We start from the raw sequence: 20,780 nt of genomic DNA on the forward strand, positions 1-20,780 counted from the left end.
ATGTGCTGTCAAGCCACTTCCAACATGGCAATCCTGTGAATGAATGACCTCCAGATGGTCTCATTATTAACAGCCTTACCAAGGCCTTGTAAGTTAAGACCATGGCTTCTTCTTCTTCTTCTTCTGGGTCAAATCATCTCACATTTTGTCTTCCTCTTTTCCTACCAGCTTAATATTTTCCCAGCATTATATTGATTTTCCCCCCAGTAGGCCTTCCTATGATAAGGCGAAAGTATGATAGTCACTTGGGCATGTCGTGAGTGTGATGATTTGTGTTTTTATGTGTATTAGAATGGGATATGTAGTCCTAAGATTGTCCCAATAGCATCCATTTTGAGTTAAAGTCTGTTCTGTAGTAGGAAAGTTTTACATGCTGTTCCAGAGAAACTTCGCTCTCTGGTTATCTCGTTGCTAAGATGAGCAGAGAGCAGAGAGTTTCGTAGTCAAAATAATTCTGCCACAAAGAATGATAACAACTGAAGCTCCATGAGAAAGTTAGGCGGGACAACAAGGCCCAGGAGGCATTCTGGGAAGAAGAAGGAAGAAGAGGAGAAGGAAAAAAAAGATGGAGTTTGCCTGAGAAAGGGGCAGACACGTGCTTTTCCCATAATGGACTGGTTTTCATCTAGCATCAGCCTTTGAAGACCCAAGACACGTGAGATGGATGATTTATGCTTTTTGTTAGTTAGCATAGTTTCATTTCTTTATTTTTTTAGCTGGAGTGGGGGAGTGGTGTGTTCCGTTAGTCTTGAATGAAAATGTACCTACTGACTTAATTTACTATCAACTGAAACCTTTTCTAAAGTAATTCTTTTTAATAAAACAGTAATGATTGATTTCTATCTGGAAGCATTGTTTCTTGAGCAGACTAGCTGAATGTCTAATTGGCCACGTGGGTTTGCTACCAAACTTTCAGAGCCAAATCATTCTGAGTATATCTCATGGTTATGACTGTGTTGCTTTCTTAATAAGGAGATTGGCCTCTGAGTAAGAAAATTTAGACAGAACTTGGCTGAGTTCAATTGGCTCTGCTCAGCAGTTAGAGGTTTGTCTGGTTTTCTTACTCGTCCCAATTTCCAGCACCCCCATAAATCTCTTTGGAGATACGGGGCTGCTTACATGGTGGCAGCGGTGGGATGGAACACGTGCTTTAGTGTGATTTATGGATTTATGGTGCTTGCTTTGTAAGTGAAGCTGCAGGCATTCTTCCGGAAGCCTTGGCTGAGGGAGTGCGTGCATGCTGACAGGCTGTAAATTAGCCAAATTGCTTTTCTCTTTCCAGCTAAGGATCTTACGGAAAGACTTAGCTGCAGTGAGGTCTGATAAGAAACAACGCTTAGGTTTTAACAGACATTAAAATCTGTTTAATTGGGCTGTTTAATGAGTGGGCATTTTCATGCAAGTAAACGGTCGCCCTTCTGAAGCTCCAGTTTAGGGCTGTTCCTGCCAGAGTGTTTTATGGCTTTGCTCTCGCCCTACAGTTTCGGCTACATGGGCAGAGAGAGATTTTTCCTTTTGGGTCAGTTTGGCGTTTGCTTTGGATGCAGCTTATATGGAGCAACACTTAGCAGCAGAAGAATTTTTGGAATTGCCTGGAGAGCTGTTTGTGACTCAGAGGAAAGTTAAAATTGGTAGTGCATCTGCTAAGCTGCCTTTGGTTAGTACAGATACGAAGCCCTGGCACCAAGAGCTTTTGGAGGCTCTTGAACACGACGTCTTGACTCCAAGTGGAGCTAAGCAAAGGATTACTTATGATTCTTCACAACTGAGAAGGGAATTACAAAAGGGAGATATAATGGCTAAACTCCCAGAACAGGACGTCCAGGATCTACTTAGATCTGATTCAGATCAGACTTGGACTAAGTTGCAACAGATGGATCAGGCAGAGGAAATGGCGGGTGCCAGCACTCCAGTAGGGAGGGGAGTGCCAGGCAGAGGCATTTCTGATGGGACAGCAGGAGCAGCAGCAGCAGCAGCAGCCGGTGCTGTGGGTCCTGATCCTAACAAGAGTCTATCACCAGTGGATAAGTTAGCAATGATGTTTGCTGATTTTGTTGCTTGTCACACTCAAACTATTCGTAATCAGAGCATGGCTGATGAGTTATTGAAGCAGTACAGAGAGGCAAAGGTGGAGCGTTTGGTTAATGAGCTGAAGGAAAAAGAGGAGTTTAAGAACTCAATAGCCAGTGTTGATAGAAGCAATCTACCTTACTACCATGATGGCGATGATATCTTATCATTTTTATCGATATATGAACAGGCGTGTCGAGATCTTAAGATACCGGAGGCCTGGCACCTCAAGCTACTGCGTACTCAGTGTTCTGGGCAACTTGCCAACTTGGTAGCCAAATTATCTGATGAGGACCCTGACTGGCCTACTTTTAAAGAGGTGGTAAAGAGAAAATTTGGTTTCACTTCGGAAGTACTGAGGCAGAACTTTAGAAAACTGAAAAAGCAGCCTAATGAGTGTTATTCTGCACTAGCTGACAAAATAGAACATCTAGGTGATCAGTGGTTGAGCTCCTTGGGCGCCAGTACTTTTGCGGATTTAAGAACTGTGTTGTACATGGAGCATTTTCTTAATTTAGTGCCTTCAGAAATAAGGAGTACTTTGTTGGAGAGAGGATACAAAGACTTGCAAACCCTTGCTTTAAAGACTGATGAAATTCTCTCCTTTAAAACGCATGAACCTGCTGTTAGGCCAAAGACTGCACCAGTAGCGCCTAAGAGACAGAGTCAGCCTGAATTTAGAAAGTCTTTTCCTCAAGAGCCCAGGCAAAGTTCATTTGAGCAACGCAGGAGTCTAGCTCCTAGCCAGAGTAAAACGCCTCTTAAATGTTTTGAATGTGGTGGCTCTCATCTGCGACGAGATTGCCCAAGGTTGAATGTGCCAGCTAGCCAAGTTAAGGAGCCAGCTAGGAAAACACCTGTGCCAGCTCCACGCAGATCTAAAGCAGGCACACCCAAGATGGCGTATGTAAGTTCTGTGCCAGCAGGAACTCAGCAAGTGCCAGCTGCCAGTAATGCAGTTTCTGTGCCTCACCAGTCAAGCATTGTGCCTTCACAGAGTCAGGAAGGAGTTAACCTAACTGTAACCCCTTCGCAAGCCAGTGGAATGCAGGCAGCAGTAAACCAATATGTGCCTAGAGTTTTGGACTTACAAATTGCTTCAATTTCCTCAGAAATTGTAAAAGAGACTGCATCAGGAGAGAGGTTTTCTGTTATGGATCCTGATTGCATAGTACCAACTGCGCAAAGGGACTGGGCAACCCGCACATTTTCTGAGGTGGTTTTTCTTCACACACCTGGAGGTGATATGGCTTTAAGTGCTTTTCGTGACTCGGGTGCCGACATTTCTTCGATAAGCAAGCGTTTTCTAGACCCCACCTTAATCTTGAACAACCTGAGGTGTCCAGTAAAAACTTATGGATCTATAGAGACTGATCAGCGTTTTATTCCTTTAGCTTATGTCAAAATTTCGTATAAGAGCTGGTCAGGGGCAAAACATATTTTAACCCATGAGGGAAAACCTGATTTTCTTCTTGGAAATGATCTTGCTTTTTTGGATCACATGCAGAGTCAAAATGCAACTTCAATGTCGGTAGTTACGCGTTCTCAAAGTAGGGAGATGCATGATCCTGAACGGGAGCAGGAATCCACTGAGGATAGCTCAGATGGAGACCTTACCCAACAGCAGCCTCTTGTGACCGAACCTGATAATGCAGCTATGACAGAAACTAAAATGGAGGAGGTGATACCTAAGGGATCAGAGGACTTTAGACTGAAGCAACTTAATGATCCCTCTCTAGCTTCTTTGAGGTCACAAGCAGACAACTATGCTGAACGTCCTACGCATCAGCAAGTTAGTTTCCTGTGGGGAGAAAATGGACTTTTGTACAGAGAATATTTCCCCAAATCCAACTTGGATGCCCAACCTGTTCAACAATTAGTCGTGCCTACTGAATATAGACTGAGAATACTAGAAATGGCTCATGACCATCCGAGTAGTGGGCACCAGGGAATACAAAAAACCCTAAAGAGGATTTCTCAACATTTTTACTGGCCTGGTATTTCAAAAACTGTAAAGGACTATGTCAGTTCTTGTGACTATTGCCAACGCACAGGCTATCAAACTGACAAGGTAAAGGCCGAAATGCAGATTATGGAAATTCCTGACCAAGTGTTCCAGTGTTTGCAAATGGATGTGCTAGGACCTTTTGTTCCTACTAAATCTAAGAAGAAATATATCATTTCTTTCATCTGTTCTGCCAGTAGGTGGATCGAGGCTTACGCTATTAGCAACCTGACAGCTACCACCATAGCTAGAATCATCGTGGACTTGTGCTCGCGTATTGGAGTACCATCCAAAATAATTTGTGATCAAGCAGGAGCCTTTACAAGTGAACTTATGCGTAAGATCTGCGAGATAAGTGGAATAACCATCAGTTTTTCCACGGCCCATCATCCTCAATCTCATGGTATGGTGGAAAGAGGTCAACAAACTTTGCTTAGGATGATTAAAACTTTGACCCAAGAATATGGAAACATTTGGGATGAGCTTTTGCCTTTTGCTTTGTTTGCTTACCGTAGCTCAGCTCATTCTTCACTAGGTGGCTTTTCTCCAAGTGAGGTGGTGTTTGGAAGAAATCTACAACGACCATTGGACTTCCTGAAATCCGATTGGGAAGGTGTGGTTAAAAGTAGTACTGTGCCAGTTGCTGATTTTGTTAGAAAACTTCAAGAGAAACTCTTGGCTGTCCAGGAGTTAGCCAGAGACAATTTGTTGGACGCTCAAGCAAGTCAGAAGTTCTTCCACGACAAGAGATCCAGACACAGGGAATTTTCTGTGGGTGATTTGGTACTTGTCCTGAACCCACTCAGACCTTCTAAGCTAGAAGTTGTCTGGGAAGGTCCAGGTGAAATTGTTCACAAACTGGGAAATGTCAATTATCTTGTCAAAATGTTGGATTCTAATAAGAAACCTGTTCTTTACCATGTGAATAGTTTGAAACTGTACAAAGATAGATCTGCAATGGTTTTTCAATGTCATGCTGAATATTTTCATGCTGCAAACGAACCTATTGATATGTTGTCTGAATTGCAAGATGCAGGTACATGGTCTGATAATCTTGTTTTAACAGGTACCGTTGATCAGAAAGAAAGGTTGTTTCAAATTTTAGAACAATACCAAGATGTGTTTTCAGATAAACCAGGTTACACCAAATTGATCAGTCATGTGATAACTACTGAGAACAACGCCCAGCCCATACGGTCTAGCCCATATAGAGCAATTGGTAATCATGCTATCCAAATTGAACAAGAGATACAAAAGATGTTATCTTTGGGGGTGATTGAACCGTCATTCTCCCCTTGGGCTTCTCCGGTGGTTCTGGTGCCAAAACGTAACGCTTTAGGTGAAATTCTCGAGGAAGTAAGATTTTGTGTTGATTACAGAAAGTTAAACAGTGTTACTGTTCCAGATCCATACCCATTGCCTAGAATGGATGATTTAATTGAACATCTGTCAAAGGCTAAGTTTATCAGCATTCTCGATCTAAAGAATGCTTATTGGCAGCTTGATTTAGCTGAAGATTCACGAGATAAGACCGCTTTCATCACGCACGTGGGAACTTTCCGTTTCCGCAGATTGCCATTTGGTTTGAAGAATGCAGGTGCGTCATTTCAAAGGATGATAGATAAACTTTTACAAGGTTTACCTTTTGCAAGTGCTTATCTTGATGATGTTGCCATTTTCAGTTCTGATTTTGATTCTCACATGTCTCACATTGAAACTGTTTTGTCCAGACTTCAACAAGCAGGACTGACAGTCAAAGCCAGCAAGTGTCAGTGGATGCAAGGAAAAGTCATGTACTTAGGTCATTTGATTGGGCAAGGAGAAATTCAGACTTTGCAAGCTAAAGTACAATCTATTAATGATTGGCCTATTCCAAAAACTAAGAAACAGGTACGCTCATTTTTGGGCCTAGTCGGCTACTACAGAAAATTCATTCCTGATTTCAGTCATTTGGCTTCACCTCTGACAGAGCTCACTAGGAAGAGACAGCCTGTCAAGGTAAAGTGGACACCAGAGTGTCAAGGTGCCTTTGAAGCTTTAAAAGCTAAGATTATGGATGCACCTATACTGAAATCCCCTGATTTTGACAAACCATTCATTTTACAAACTGATGCTTCTGAATTAGGACTGGGAGCTGTTTTGTTACAGCAAGGAGAAGATGGGAACCTTTACCCTATCTCATACTTCTCTAGAAAACTCTTGGATAGAGAGAGAAGTTACGCAGTACCTGAAAAAGAAGCTCTTTCTATATTTTGGTCTCTCAATTTACTTCGACCTTACCTATGGGGTCGTAAGTTTACACTCCAAACAGATCACAGAGCTTTAGTTTGGTTGCAGAAGATGAAATCTCACAACCAAAAATTGTTGAGATGGAGTCTAGCATTGCAAGATTTTGATTTTGAAGTTCAACACATTCCTGGAAAATTGAATGTAGTGGCAGATGGTCTTTCTAGAATGTACTGTGAAGATTCTTATGAACCTGAACGTTGAAACAATGTATTCAACAGTGTGCTATGTTTCAGTATTGTAATAGTTAATCTGTAGTTGAATTTTGAGATGTAACCAGTTAATTACTTTGAATTACTTTTTAGTTACTTTTACTTGATTTCTTAAAATTAGATCAGATTAACTGCTCTGAATTTTAACGATAATCAGGGGGGGCATGTGATGATTTGTGTTTTTATGTGTATTAGAATGGGATATGTAGTCCTAAGATTGTCCCAATAGCATCCATTTTGAGTTAAAGTCTGTTCTGTAGTAGGAAAGTTTTACATGCTGTTCCAGAGAAACTTCGCTCTCTGGTTATCTCGTTGCTAAGATGAGCAGAGAGCAGAGAGTTTTGTAGTCAAAATAATTCTGCCACAAAGAATGATAACAACTGAAGCTCCATGAGAAAGTTAGGCGGGACAACAAGGCCCAGGAGGCATTCTGGGAAGAAGAAGGAAGAAGAGGAGAAGGAAAAAAAAGATGGAGTTTGCCTGAGAAAGGGGCAGACACGTGCTTTTCCCATAATGGACTGGTTTTCATCTAGCATCAGCCTTTGAAGACCCAAGACACGTGAGATGGATGATTTATGCTTTTTGTTAGTTAGCATAGTTTCATTTCTTTATTTTTTTAGCTGGAGTGGGGGAGTGGTGTGTTCCGTTAGTCTTGAATGAAAATGTACCTACTGACTTAATTTACTATCAACTGAAACCTTTTCTAAAGTAATTCTTTTTAATAAAACAGTAATGATTGATTTCTATCTGGAAGCATTGTTTCTTGAGCAGACTAGCTGAATGTCTAATTGGCCACGTGGGTTTGCTACCAAACTTTCAGAGCCAAATCATTCTGAGTATATCTCATGGTTATGACTGTGTTGCTTTCTTAATAAGGAGATTGGCCTCTGAGTAAGAAAATTTAGACAGAACTTGGCTGAGTTCAATTGGCTCTGCTCAGCAGTTAGAGGTTTGTCTGGTTTTCTTACTCGTCCCAATTTCCAGCACCCCCATAAATCTCTTTGGAGATACGGGGCTGCTTACAGTGAGAATGGCTGATGGTCAGATTCCAAAATATCTCCTGTATGGAGAATCAGTGCAGGAAAAGTGCCCCAGAGGGAGACCACAGCTACAATACAAGGATACCTGCAAGTGGTATCTGAAGGCCTTAGGAATGGACCTCAAAAGATGGGAAACCCTGACATCTGGGCATTCAGCCTGGAGGCAGGTGGTGCATCATGGCCTCTCCAATTTTGAAGAGACACTTGTCCAGCAGGCCAAGGCAAAGAGGCAGTCCCGAAACCAGCAAAACCAGGGAGCTGGACAGGGGACAGATTGTATTTGTCTTCAGTGTGGAAGGGATTGTCACTCTCAAATTGGCCTTCTCAGCCACACTAGACACTGTTCCAAATTCTCTATTCAGAGCACGTTACCATAGTCTCTTGAGACTAAAGGATGCCTACATGATAGTCACAGTTAAGTCACTTGAGCTATCTTTCCATTCTTTGATACTGTCTTTAGTTATCTTACCTTCTACATCCAAACTCATCCACATGATGTACATTTGCCTACAGAAAGGTATGCACTGAACTAGAGAGGGTGGGGATAGGGGAACTTCAACCTAAAAGTTATCCTTACAACTCCAGCTTACCAATAATTCTTTGTTCAGTGGTTTTCCAATGCATTAGGCTTCCACCGAAAAACTGTGCAAAGCAATTAGCAATTCAAGCAAAAATTCCTCTAAGAAAGTTTCAGATGTGGATTGTTCAAGGTGCTGTTTCATAACAAGGGTATCTGAAGAGGATAGGAGCATAGATGTCCCTGTCAGTGAGCTGTCACATTCCAACCCAGAGCCCAGTCAACAGTGCCCGCCAAGGGATCTCAAGATCTAGAGAAAGAAGAGGGAGGCAGAAGAGGAGAAACAGACAAGGGCACAGTGGAGGAACCCATGGAAAGGGAACCAGAGGCCACTGGGGAAGAAGAAGGGGCTTGAGGGGATGCCCAGGAGGAGTGGTCTGGGACATTCTGGGCAGAGGACTTCTCAGAAGAGAAGCCACAGAGGAATGGGACTATATTTACAAAGAAGATCCCTGGACAGGTTTTTTGGTCCAGCTCTGGATCCCCAAAGGAGAGGGGAGGAAAGTACAAGAACCCAAAGCCTCCATCCCACCCATTGTACTTAAGGGAGAAAAGGAGACGGTGAAAGGTGAAACCAGGAGAAACCAGTGAAGGAAACAGCAATATGAACATCCACGTCAGGAAGAGAGGAAGGAGAAGAGACCAGGAAGCCATGGCAGGCAAGAGTCTCTGGAAAAGGTCCTCAACATACCTGCCCTTGTTGCAGGCAATCTTAGGAGCAGTGCAGTACATAAGATACCCCAACACTGGTGCCAAAGTGGCTGGGCTAGCTGAGAGCAAAGTGATGGGAAGTGGGCTCACTCAAGAACCTGAACCCCTCTTGGTGAAGGGAAGTGAGGGACAAGACACAGAAACCAGACTGTGGACCTGTGAGTGTAATTAGAACCAAAGACTCTAAACAGATTATATATGCATTAGATGTTACCCCTCTGTAAGTTTCAATAAGTCCAAATGAGTCTTGTGTTACGAGTTGAAGTATCAAAGAATGGAAAAGAAATGCCCTCTTGAGATGGACAGGGCTGGCAGGGCTCACAGAAAAACACACTCTTCATGTTAGGATTATTAATTACTATGACTAAGAACTGGTTTGACACTTTCCAATCAATTCCAACATTCTGTACCTTTAAAACTTTCCTGGTCAGATAGTTCTTTCTTTGGAATATCTGACCACTTTTCCTATTTGATATTGCAGAAACATTTTCTTGTATTACTGACAGCACAATCCTATGTATATTTACACCAGAGGAGGCATTACTGAGTTCAAGAGGGCTCACTCTGGTGTATATGATTATAGCTTTATTTACCAATGGAGATCCCCACCACCAGCACCCTGTCTCTGTCCTGCTCCAGGAAATGGTTCAGAAGAGGGAATTTCCTATGGATTACAGGGAAGGAATGGGTTACATTTCCCTTCTGCTCTATTCTTTTTAACTACCCACAACCACAACTAGTGCAACATGCACTAAAGCAACAAACATTGATACCCCTGGGTCCAAGGATGTCCTTCTCAACCTTTAGTATTCCAGATGTTATGGATTTCATCTCTCAGAATCCCTGATCATTGACCAGGAGTCAAAGTTGAAGACCTCCAAAGGATCCAGTGTTGAAGATGACCTGATCATGTGTACTTTAACCTTTAGCCATGAATACTAGTTTAGAGACACACCGTTAGAATCCCCAGCTAAAAAAAATACCTTCCAAAAAAGGGAACACAAGAAAAGTTAATCTTACATGCTTGAAGTTTCTGAATGGAACGAACTGGACAATGTCACGCAGCACAGGCTCTCCCTTAGGAGATCTCAGGATCCCATCATCCCCATCTAGCATCTGCATGTCACTGAAATCGGCGTTTCCAACTCCAACAATGATGACTGACATGGGGAGATGGGAAGCATGAACAATGGCTTCACGTGTGTCGGCCATGTCTGTGATTACACCGTCCGTCAGGATCAGCAAGATGAAATATTGCTAGAGGGGTTTGAAAAGGAAAATCAAAATATTATTAAATTTTTAGCAAGGCATGCTTCAGAAAATCTTTGGCACCCTCCTCATGGTTATTCTGATATGGTCTTAACTGGGGAGGGATTAAATACAATATATTTGCTATCCACGAATCCTGCCATAGATTCCCTTCAGATTCTGAGGCTCCCTAGGGATCCCTTTTGCCCCAGGGGAAGCCCTTGGGAACCTCAGGATGTGGGCAGAAGGTAGAAAGTTTTAAATTAAATTTAAACAAAGAGTAACATTGCCAGGTGATTACCTTGTCTTTGTTGCATGGCATAAAGTTACACTAACTAAATTTCAGCCATTATTTCATAAACACTGAATTGTGTCACACAGACCACATCTGGTTCCCCATTCAAAATCTAAAATTTATAACCAAAGCAAGCATTGAAATACTCAGTGCTTTAATCACTTAAAAGGGGAACATATAATAACAGTTAAGGTATAAATTTAATCCATGTGTTCTTGAGGATGCAGCCAGTGCTGCAACAAAAGTTGCCCTCTGCTCCATTCTCACCGATGCCTCCTTAGTGTTGATTTCTTCTGATGCTGATTTAGCCACCTTCTGGATGATGGGAGCGATGTTTGTAGGACCATAAAGTTGAAGCTTAGGGAGGCAATTCTGATATGCTTCAACTACTCCTTGGATCCCTTGGGAATGGGGAGGAGGAAGAGCAGCAGAAGCACAAAACAAGCACAAGAAGCCGAAGTACAAGAAGGGGAAAGACAAACAGCATTGAAACCAGTCATTAAAAAGGAGTGAAGGAGGTGTATCTGTGAAAATTCTCAGTCATCTAGGTGAGGTGGATTTTTTTCTTATTAGAGTGAAATCTTTCAGTACTTGGGAGAGTAGAAGAAGCAACTTGGATGAGTAGTGAAGTGTTTCAGCCTAATAAGAAAGACTCAGCTTCCAGATAAGTGAAGGAGGTGATTCAATGGAAGCGATCTAGTCTGGTCTGAGGCATGTTGCTGCCTCAGATGAAGGACAGAGGTCTGCCTGTTCCACCTATAGACTGTCCACTGAATCTCACTTGACCATTGGTGGTGGAACAGTATCTTCTGCTGCACTTGAAAGCTGCAGGCTAGCTTTGGAGGTGCAGGAGAGGCCTTTGGATTAATTCAGTCTTCCAGAACCTCACTGTGGCTTCCTGCCCGCTTCCGCCCCCCTCCCCTCGGTTTGCTGCCTTAGCTAAGGTTATGGCCAGCCCTGTAGAGAGCACTGCTCCCTCCCCAACACTTTTTTAAAAAACGTGATTCCTGCAATTTAAGTCACACAAGTGCGCTACTATCCTGCCAATTTATTCTGCACAGCTGTGGCTCTGAAGGATTTGTTCAAAGCTGCTCTCCCCTGCTGACCTGACCTCTTTTAGATGTTATGCAATATATAATTCATGAGCCCAGCTTTCCCTCTTGCTAGCAGCATCGAACTGTGCATTTTGCAGATATTATCCACCCTGTAGGACTTTAACACACTTTGGAAATGCAATCAGAGGCTTTATGAAATCATTCGGTCACCAGAAAATGCTCATAATGTCAGCCCTATAGATTTTAATTATTAGGTTGTAATAACTCAACAGTATTTCTTTCCCTCTTGCTGCTCTTAGTCAAGTAATTGCTTATAGCGAAGCAAAGCCGTTAGCCAGAATGGCGTTAAAACAGTCTATTCTAAGCAAGAATACATATCAAGCTATCTGGGCATATCTGAAAAATAAAAAACCTTGAATCTCATGGAATAATTTCTCCCAAGATTATGGGATTTCACATCTCATTTAATATGTCCAACTGTTTCCCAGAGAGCTCAATGGAGCTCATGTTCAACACAATTAAAATAATACATAGGAAGCTGCCATTACACCAAGTCATACAATCTAGCTCAATGTTGTTGATGTCGGTATTGTCTATATTGTGCAGAATCTTTGACTCTCCAGATGTTTTGGGTAATAACCTCTAATGCTTTGCCTTGGGCAAAGTCCAAAACATCTGAAAGTTCAAAGGTTACAATTTCCAAGGTTTGATGCAAGAGTTTTGTCCAACCCTACCTGGAAATGTCAAGCACTGAACCTTACATTCTGCATAGATTTTTCTCTATATAATAGTTATCTGTTCACCTGTTACCTGAGGTTTAGTCATAATTTATCTTAGACTGATGAATGAATGACTGAAACAAAAAAGCTGTTATACTTGTGAATTCTCTATTTCATTCTGTATTTCATTTTACTCCACATATCTGAAGAAGTACCCTTGATCCACAAAAGCTCACATTAAAATATAATAGTCTTTAAGATGCCACATATTTTTTGTCTTTTGTCGCTGCTGTTCTTTTTTCCTTTGGATTTTGCCTGATATGCCTGCACAGACCAACATGGCTATATCTTCTAAAACTGAAAAAGAAAAAGAAAAGAAAGAAAAAAGCAAGCCTCCAGAGTCAGCTTGTTTACCACAACAATAGTCTTACCTGCACATTCTGGGTTGTCTTCATTAAAATTGATTGCAAAATCATGAGAGACCTGTGGATCACCCCCAAAAAAGATCAGACACAATTTTAGTTCAGAAAAGTGATTCAGTCTCTGCCCAGATGCAAACAAATAGTTCAAATAGGATACCGCTGTCCAGACATTCACTTGAAAAACAGTTTCAAAGCATGCATTTATTTATTCATTTCCCCTTGTGGAAATTGTATTGTGTATCAAGCACTGAGTATCTGCCCTGTGTTTAGTTGCTGTTCTTTATCTTTTACTGATAGGAGATTGTAAAAATTAATATCTCGCATCATAATTGCTGTTCTCTACCTTCCCATTTTGAGGCAAGCTTACCCAGTGTATATGTAACCTTGACTTAAATTGTGGCCAGGCTTACGTCTTCTGTGAGTGCTTTTTGGCAATGACTTCAGCCTTATAATTAAATACTCAGTGTTATTAGGCTAGCATATATCTTTCCATATTTGTGTCTTATGATCAGAAATATGAACACATTTATTGTTCAAGCAACTTTGTCAGGTTTTTAAAAAGAACTATGTCTGGCAACCCGTTTATCTTAATTTACTGTATTTTAAATCATGATGGAAAAAACACAAGATTTCCTCTGTAATTGGAAACAAGAATATTTCAGTGTGCAATTCTTTGTTGGGTGTGATTTTTTTTGTGTGTTTAGAGACATTGCTGAAAACAACATTGCTGTATTTTTCCATTCTAACTGTACATTTCTAGTCAAAACAATCTTAATGACTGAAATCCGGTTACTGTACTTAAGTCACAATTAGAGTAGGCCTAGTGAATCAACTCTATGTATGGGGGAGCCAATTCAGCAAATCCTCACTGATTCAATGAACCTACTCTAGTTAGTTACAACTTACTAAGCAAAGCAACAGGATTTCAGCCTCTGCCAACCACTTATTAAAATACCAGATCTAAATCCAGTTGGTAGTCCCAGTTAGAGTAGACTATTTGAATAATTACTGAATGATGAGTCAGCATTTAGGGAAATCACACTGATTCAATGGGCCCATTCTAGTCAGTATTACAATCTAGAATCTGGTCTCTGTCACCAATCCAGTCATTAATGTGTACACTCAATAATGGCAGAGTTCAGCTATCAATCTGGAGCTTTTCTACTAGTGCCAGCTCCAGGTTTTGTTGGACACATTCCTAATGGGCACCTTCCCTTGATGACTGCCATTGTTCCTTGCTTCCCTCCCAGCATCTCCTTTATTGTTATCACCTGCCTGTTTGCCTGGCAGAGAAAGACAAATAGCAAATTAGTGATTCTAGCTGCTGCTCCTTCTCACTATTGCCATTCTTTGGGCAGAACAAGAGGTGGATGATAAAGCATCCAGCAATGGTGAAGAGGGAGGGCAGGTCCATGAGGCACACTGGTGAGGCCCCAAAGATGCTATCTTGCCAAGCCAACCCTTAATAAGGGCTTTATTTTTAAGTCTATATTCACATAACCATCAGGTGTTAGGATAAATGCATATTCCCTGTGGTTAGCCTGCTCTCTCCTCCCCCTCCCCATACAATTTCTCCAGATATAAGAAAATATTGGGCAATCAGACTTCTGCATTAAGCACATGCATACCACCCAGTGACCAATCATAAAGCAAAACACGTAAGCTATAGAAGTGAGAAATGCTTGGGCTAGAACAAGAAACGATACCATTCAAAACTTCTGGGAGTACTATTTCTAAATATGGATTAAACATATAGTCTAGGTTGGCTCTAATTAACTAAACTGCCCAGTCAATGCATCAAAATGTATGTTTCCTTTCTACCTTCCTTCCCACTTTATATACCCCACCACCTTAGTCAAATTCTGGCCAGTCTTTATACCTTGTTCCCGAGCCATAGAACAGAGTTGTCTTAGTTTAAACATATCTCCCAAAGTGATTCCTCTTATCAATTATATAAATGTCAACCTTTTCATATTTAGGTTGGATGCCTATGTTTCAAAAGTGCTGTTTTTGAAAAATATCCCCCCCCAATAATGAGGGAAAATTGAATAGCATGAGGACTCTGTAATATGGTAATGTTATGTTAACAGCCAAAAGCCTTCTATTCTCTTCATTGGCAAAACATTGATGTTGCTTCTGCGGAGAAGTCAAAGAGCTGCAAAACACTCAATTGATCCCAGAATTGATTCTGCCACTCACTCATCCCTCTCTCTTGCTGAGTCCTTCTCCTTTATCACCAGCTGCCTCTAAGCTTTCCATGTTCTGTCTATTCATATATTCTCTCTCCAACACCCTATTGCAATCTGTGCACCAAGAGAACAAGGAAGATTCACCTGTATAGTGTACCTACTTTATAGTCCGGAGGTATCCTGGCTCCAAAACCGTAGACTGGAAACATTTTATCACTGCAATTGAAACAAAAAACAGGGCTTGCTTTTCTTCTTCTTGGGCTGGTCCACAATGGTAGTCTGCTCCAAGTTAATTCATTTTTAAGAAAAACATCACAGAGCAAAAGACAGTTTTTAAGATCAAAAATGTCATCTGCTCATTGCTCTTCAAACAATATCTTAGAACTGTACAGCTGGAAGAGGTCCAGCCCCTGTCAAGGAGGCACAGTGGGGAATTGAATTGCCAACCTCTGGGTACACAGCCAGATACCCGGTTTCCCGAAAATTAGACCTAATCTGAAAATAAGCCCTAGTATGATTTTTCAGGATAAATGTAGATTGTTTTACATGAAAAAAATAAAACATCCCCTGAAAATAAGCCCTAATGCTTTTTTGGACCAAAAATTAATATAAGACCCTGTCTTATTTTCGGGAAAACATGGTACCTAAACCACTGATTTAAGTATTCTAAGAGACTTATTTCTTTCTAGCCTTTTCATTCTTTTCTGCCTGTTTACAGAAGATCTGGAAACAGAAATATCATTAGATTACCACTTCTTTTTGCAGAGCTCCTGATGTTTTTACAGTTTTTTTGTAATGTACTGCTTATCATACTCATTTTCTTATGTTGTGAAGTGTTTATATCAAATCTCAACAACAGAGGCATGTTTACTTGTAATAAATAGTCATGTTACATCCAAGTAATTTGTTCATTATCTGGATATTTCTCACGTATGATGTACAGGGTCATAATAAGGACAAGAAGACTAATTTTTTTTATTAATTCTAGATTATTAAACAGTTATTCATTTTTATTGTTATAATTATTGTTTGTTGCATTGCTGTATTGTTCTTGAATATATTTTTTGTAATTGTGGGGAACAGTAAGTTTTAATCACGTATAGTGCTTGCACTAATACGGGAATACATAAATCAGATAGACAGACAGACAGACAGACAAAAGATGAAGTGTAAAACAGCAGGCAAGATGCCTAACCTCAGTTTCAGTACAATCTTATTCTATGTCTCTGTTTGTAATGCTTATATCTACCAGTGCCTTGACCTTACTGGTTTTACTCAAGTGTATGAGGCTTTTACCATTCCAAAATAATGAAGAATCTTCTGGCACCTTAACACCCAAAAAGCTTTATAGGATATATGATTTTGAGTTTATTCCAATAAAACCTAATATTTAAAGTGCTTCATTATTTTCCCTACAAAAGATTATCATGATTACTGTTTGTGACATGGTTCAGTGGGAACATGAATCTCAAGCTCTTACAAGACAACGACGCGATCCACTGTACCACATTGGGTCATTATGACAGACGTGGGGCATAACTGCCAGTTAAGCCCCACCTCTAATGTATTCTTATTAGCACTGTGGCAATATTATTGACCAACAAAATGGAATGGCTATTATTACCACGGCAGGCAACTGAATAATGCAGTAAACCATCCAGTGTGTTTCAGGACAAAACCAGCTGACCTGTTAGATTTCTTTCAATTCCATGATTATGTTAGAGACTGAGTGATGGATAGGCTGATTGTAAGCATGTTTCCTGGGAAGTCAGTCCTACTCCATTAAGTTTAGGGTTAATTTAATAGCATTGTGGTACAGACAGAGTGCATAGAGACTTTTTAAGTAGCAGGAATAATTATATAACCTCCTACCCCAATCCTCACAGTATGTAATGGTGGATTAGATTTTCCTAACAACACTATAGCATTGTGAGCCGCTATTGTTTTAAAGGAAAGTAACTTAGTCTAGAGCAGTTTGGCACATTTGCCTCTGTATTTTTGACTCTATTTGATAAAGTGGCTATATAGGCTCTCATGAATCACTGTATAACATGTACTGAATTGCAGGTGTAGTGTTTTCAGCAAGATGGCAAAGGATGGTGACATAGTGGTGTAAGAACATTCATATATTTTAATTTCAGACCATAAGCAGAGGGTTTTGTGTTCTTTCCGCATGTTAATATTAAAGTTACACACTAAAAAGAATGCACTGATTGCTATGCAATGAATTTTCTACACAAAGCATGACAAATGCAGCATTCATGACGAATGACATTAACCTGTTAGGCTAAAGTGTGTGGATGATCCATTTCAGAATTAAATACTAACCTCTTTTACATTGCAAAAAGGCTTCTAAAAGGAAGTGTTAACAACAAGGATAATGGTGTAATTGTAATATTATGCTAATTGCCTACTGATTGCCTTCTCTTAGAATAAATGCTGACAGAAGCAGGGAAACCCTGTTTAATCATAAGAAACTGGGGTACAAAAAACTTTCAAGAGACTGCAGGAACTCAGAACAAAAGAAGGATCAAAACAGCTGAAAACTCTGTTCCACCAAGGAAGTAGATTTATATCCCACTCCACATTGTTGTTGTTGTTGTTTAGTCATTTAGTCATGTCCAACTCTTTGTGACTCCATGGACCAGAGCATGCCAGGCCCTCCTGTCTTCCACTGCCTCCTGGAGTTTGGTCAAATTCATGTTGGTAGCTTCGATGACACTGTCCTACCATCTCATCCTCTGTCGTCCCCCTCTCCTCTTGCCTTCACACTTTCCTAACATCAGGGACTTTTCCAGGGAGTCTTCTCTTCTCATGAGATAGCCAAAGTATTGGAGCCTCGGGTTCAGGATCTGTCCTTCCAGTGAGCACTCAGAGTTGATTTCCTTTAGAACTGATAGGTTTGTTCTCCTTGCAATCCAGGGGACTCCCAAGAGCCTCCTCCAGCACAATTCAAAAGCATCAATTCTTCGGTGGTCACCTTTCTTTATGGTCCAACTCTCACTTCCAGACATCACTACAGGAAAAACCATAGCTTTGACTATATGGACTTTTGTTGGCAAGGTGATGTCTCTGCTTTTTAAGAAGCTGTCGAGATTTGTCATTGCTTTCCTCCCAAGAAGAAGGAGTCTTTTAATTTTGTGGCTGCTGTCACTATCTGCAGTGATCATGGAGCCCAAGAAAGTGAAATCTCTCACTGCCTCCATATCTTCCCCTTCTAGTTGCCAGGAGGTAATGTGACCAGTGGCCATGATCTTGGTTTTTTTTTAATGTTGAGCTTCAGACCATTTTTTGCACTCTCCTCTTTCACCTTCATTAAGAGCTTCTTTAATTCCTCCTCACTTTCTCCCATCAGAGCGGTATCATCTGCATATTCCTCGCCTCTGGAACAACCTACCTCCTGAGCTTTGTGTGGCTCACTCGCTGGGTATCTTCAAAAATCAACTTAAAACATGGATGTTTTGGCAGGCCTTCCCTGCAGTCAATCCCTGATGCCCTCTCCCCCCCTCTATTTGCCTCTTTTATTACGTCATTTTATGTAATACTGTTCTATATATATTTATTGTTCTATTTTATGTTGTTAACCACCTAGAGTGGTCTTAACTGGCTAGATAGGCGGGATATTAAATAAATAAATAAATAAATAAATAAATAAATAAATAAATAAATAAATAAATAAATAAATAAATAAATAAATAAATAAATAAATAAATAAATAAATAAATAAATATGAGAGGTTGTTGATATTTCTTCTGTCAATCTTAATTCCGATTTGGGGTTCCTTCAGTGTGGCCTTTCGCATGATGTACAGTGGTGCCCCACATAGCGATGATAATCTGTTCTGGAAAAATTGTCGCTATACGGATTCATTGCTATGCGGGGAAAAAAGCCCATAGGTATGCATTAAAACTCATTTAATGCATTCCTATGGGCAAAAAACTCACCGTTATGCGAAAATCCTCCATACGGCTGCCATTTTCGCTGCCCGGTAAGCGAGGAATGGGCACAAAAACACAGCCGGCGGCCATTTTTTTACCCAGCAGCCATTTTGGAACCGCCGATCAGCTGTTCTAAAAACATTGCTATACGAAAATCGGTAAGCGAAATAGCTTACCGGTCATCGCAAAGCGATGTTTTACCATTAAAAACATCGCAATGCGATCGCTTTTGCGATCGCAAAAACGTAATCACTATGCGAATTCATCATTCAATGAGGTGCCCGTTAAGTGAGACACCACTGTATTCTGCATATAAGTTAAATAAGCAGGGGGCAGTATATAGCCTTGTCGTATTCCTTTCCCAATTTTGAACCACTCAGTTGTTCCATCTCCAGTTCTAACTGTTGCTTCCTGTCCCATGTACAGTAGTGCCTCGCTTGACGACGTTAATTTGTTCCAGCAAAATTGCTGTAGAGCGAAAAGTTGTCAAGCGAAATAAAAAAGCCCATTGAAATGCATTGAAAACCGTTCAATGCGTTCCAATGGGCTGAATATCTGCTCATCCAGCAAAGATCCTCCATACAGCGGCCATTTCGGGTGCCTGTTAAGCGAAAAATGCCTCCTAAAAACAGTGGGGAGCCATTTTGAGCAGCTGGTGGCCATTTTGAAAACCCAACAATCAGCTGTTTTGATCATCGTAATGCAAAGAATCGGTTCCCGAAGCAGGGAACCGATCATTGCAAACTGAACAAAAACCATTAAAACATCGTTTTGCGATCGCAATTGCGATTGCAAAAACATCATCGTGAAGTGGATTCGTCATTATATGGGGTAACCATTAAGCGGGGCATGACTGTATAGGTTTCTCAGGAGATAGATAAGGTGGTCAAGCACTCCCATTTCTTTAAGGACTTGCCATAGTTTGCTGTGGTCCACACAGTCAAAGGCTTTTGCATAGTCAATGAAGCAAAAGTAGATGTTTTTTCTGGCTCTCTCTAGCTTTCTCCATAATCCAGTGCATGTTAGCAATTTGGTCTCTAGTTCCTCTGGCCCTTCGAAATCCAGCTTGTACTTCTGGGAGTTCTCGGTCCACATACTGCTGAAGCCTCCCTTGTGGGATTTTGAGCATAACCTTGCTAGTGTGTGAAATGAGTGCAATTGTACGGTAGTTGCAGCATTCTTTGGCACTGCCCTTCTTTGGAACTGGGATGTAGACTGATCTTTTCCAGTCCTCTGGCCACTGTTGCTTCCTGTCCCACATACAGTAGTGCCTCACTTTAATTTTTCCAAACTTGCTGGCATATTGAATGTAGCACCTTAACAGTGGCATCTTTTAAGACATTAAATAGATCAACTGGAATACCATCACCTGCTCTGGCCTTGTTTTAGCCAGGCTTTCTAAGGCCCAGTTGACTTCACAGTCATCTGTCCATGCTCCACAGGCAGCTCTATGTGTTGCACTGTGTATGAGTTGCTGTAGCCTTGGATACTAAAAGAGGCAAGGAGTAACATTTCACTTTGCACTAATACTATGGATGAAACAAAATCTCTGTTCAGGCATTATGCCTGAAACTGAGGAGATGGTTCAATGGTTGATGAGGATGAGGGCAGACATGTGAACCCTGCCCTTCTGTTTCCTCATTTGGAAATCATACAGACTGTGCTTACTGAGCTCTTGGGTCTGTCTTATTCAGATTGTATGTCTTAGCAAAATCCTGGGTGGATTTAGTCTTCTCCATGGCATAAGGCCTCAACAGGGCTAAATAATAAATAGCTGGAATAAAGTTTCTAGGTGAAGCCTATATTGTATCTTCAGACAAGCTTTCCCTGAGTGACTGGCTGCCTGAGTGGGATTTTTACATGGAAGCCATTATGAACATACTGTATACTAACAAGTTTTTCAGTTGCTAGTCAGTACAGCACTGTGAGTGACCTATGTGGCTTTCCACTTCCCCACTTCAACTTTTTATCACAAACCTATGAGGCAGGTTCCTGGCCAAATGGGGTCCTATA

General features: G+C 41.0%; 1 protein-coding gene and 1 long non-coding RNA gene across 4 annotated transcripts in view; one reads left to right on the forward strand and one right to left on the reverse strand.

Moving 5' to 3' along the window:
* The window catches only part of CPNE4 (copine 4), a 262,001-nt gene that overhangs the window by 4,733 nt on the left and 236,488 nt on the right, over positions 1 to 20,780 (reverse strand). For all 3 annotated transcript variants that reach the window (XM_078377351.1, XM_078377352.1, XM_020806875.3), the window contains 4 exons: positions 14,991 to 15,045; positions 12,650 to 12,701; positions 10,712 to 10,845; positions 9,922 to 10,158 (listed from right to left, as the gene is read on the reverse strand). In XM_078377351.1, coding sequence (XP_078233477.1) covers positions 9,922 to 10,158; positions 10,712 to 10,845; positions 12,650 to 12,701; positions 14,991 to 15,045 — 478 coding nt within the window. The remainder of the gene's footprint in view (positions 1 to 9,921; positions 10,159 to 10,711; positions 10,846 to 12,649; positions 12,702 to 14,990; positions 15,046 to 20,780) is intronic.
* On the forward strand, positions 264 to 7,313 carry LOC144583504 (uncharacterized). The gene is made up of 2 exons (XR_013537298.1): positions 264 to 1,519; positions 1,848 to 7,313. It is a non-coding gene; the product is annotated as an uncharacterized LOC144583504 (long non-coding RNA).

The sequence above is a fragment of the Pogona vitticeps genome, chromosome 6 (assembly GCF_051106095.1).
Source record: "Pogona vitticeps strain Pit_001003342236 chromosome 6, PviZW2.1, whole genome shotgun sequence".
Classification (NCBI taxonomy): Eukaryota; Metazoa; Chordata; class Lepidosauria; order Squamata; family Agamidae; genus Pogona; species Pogona vitticeps.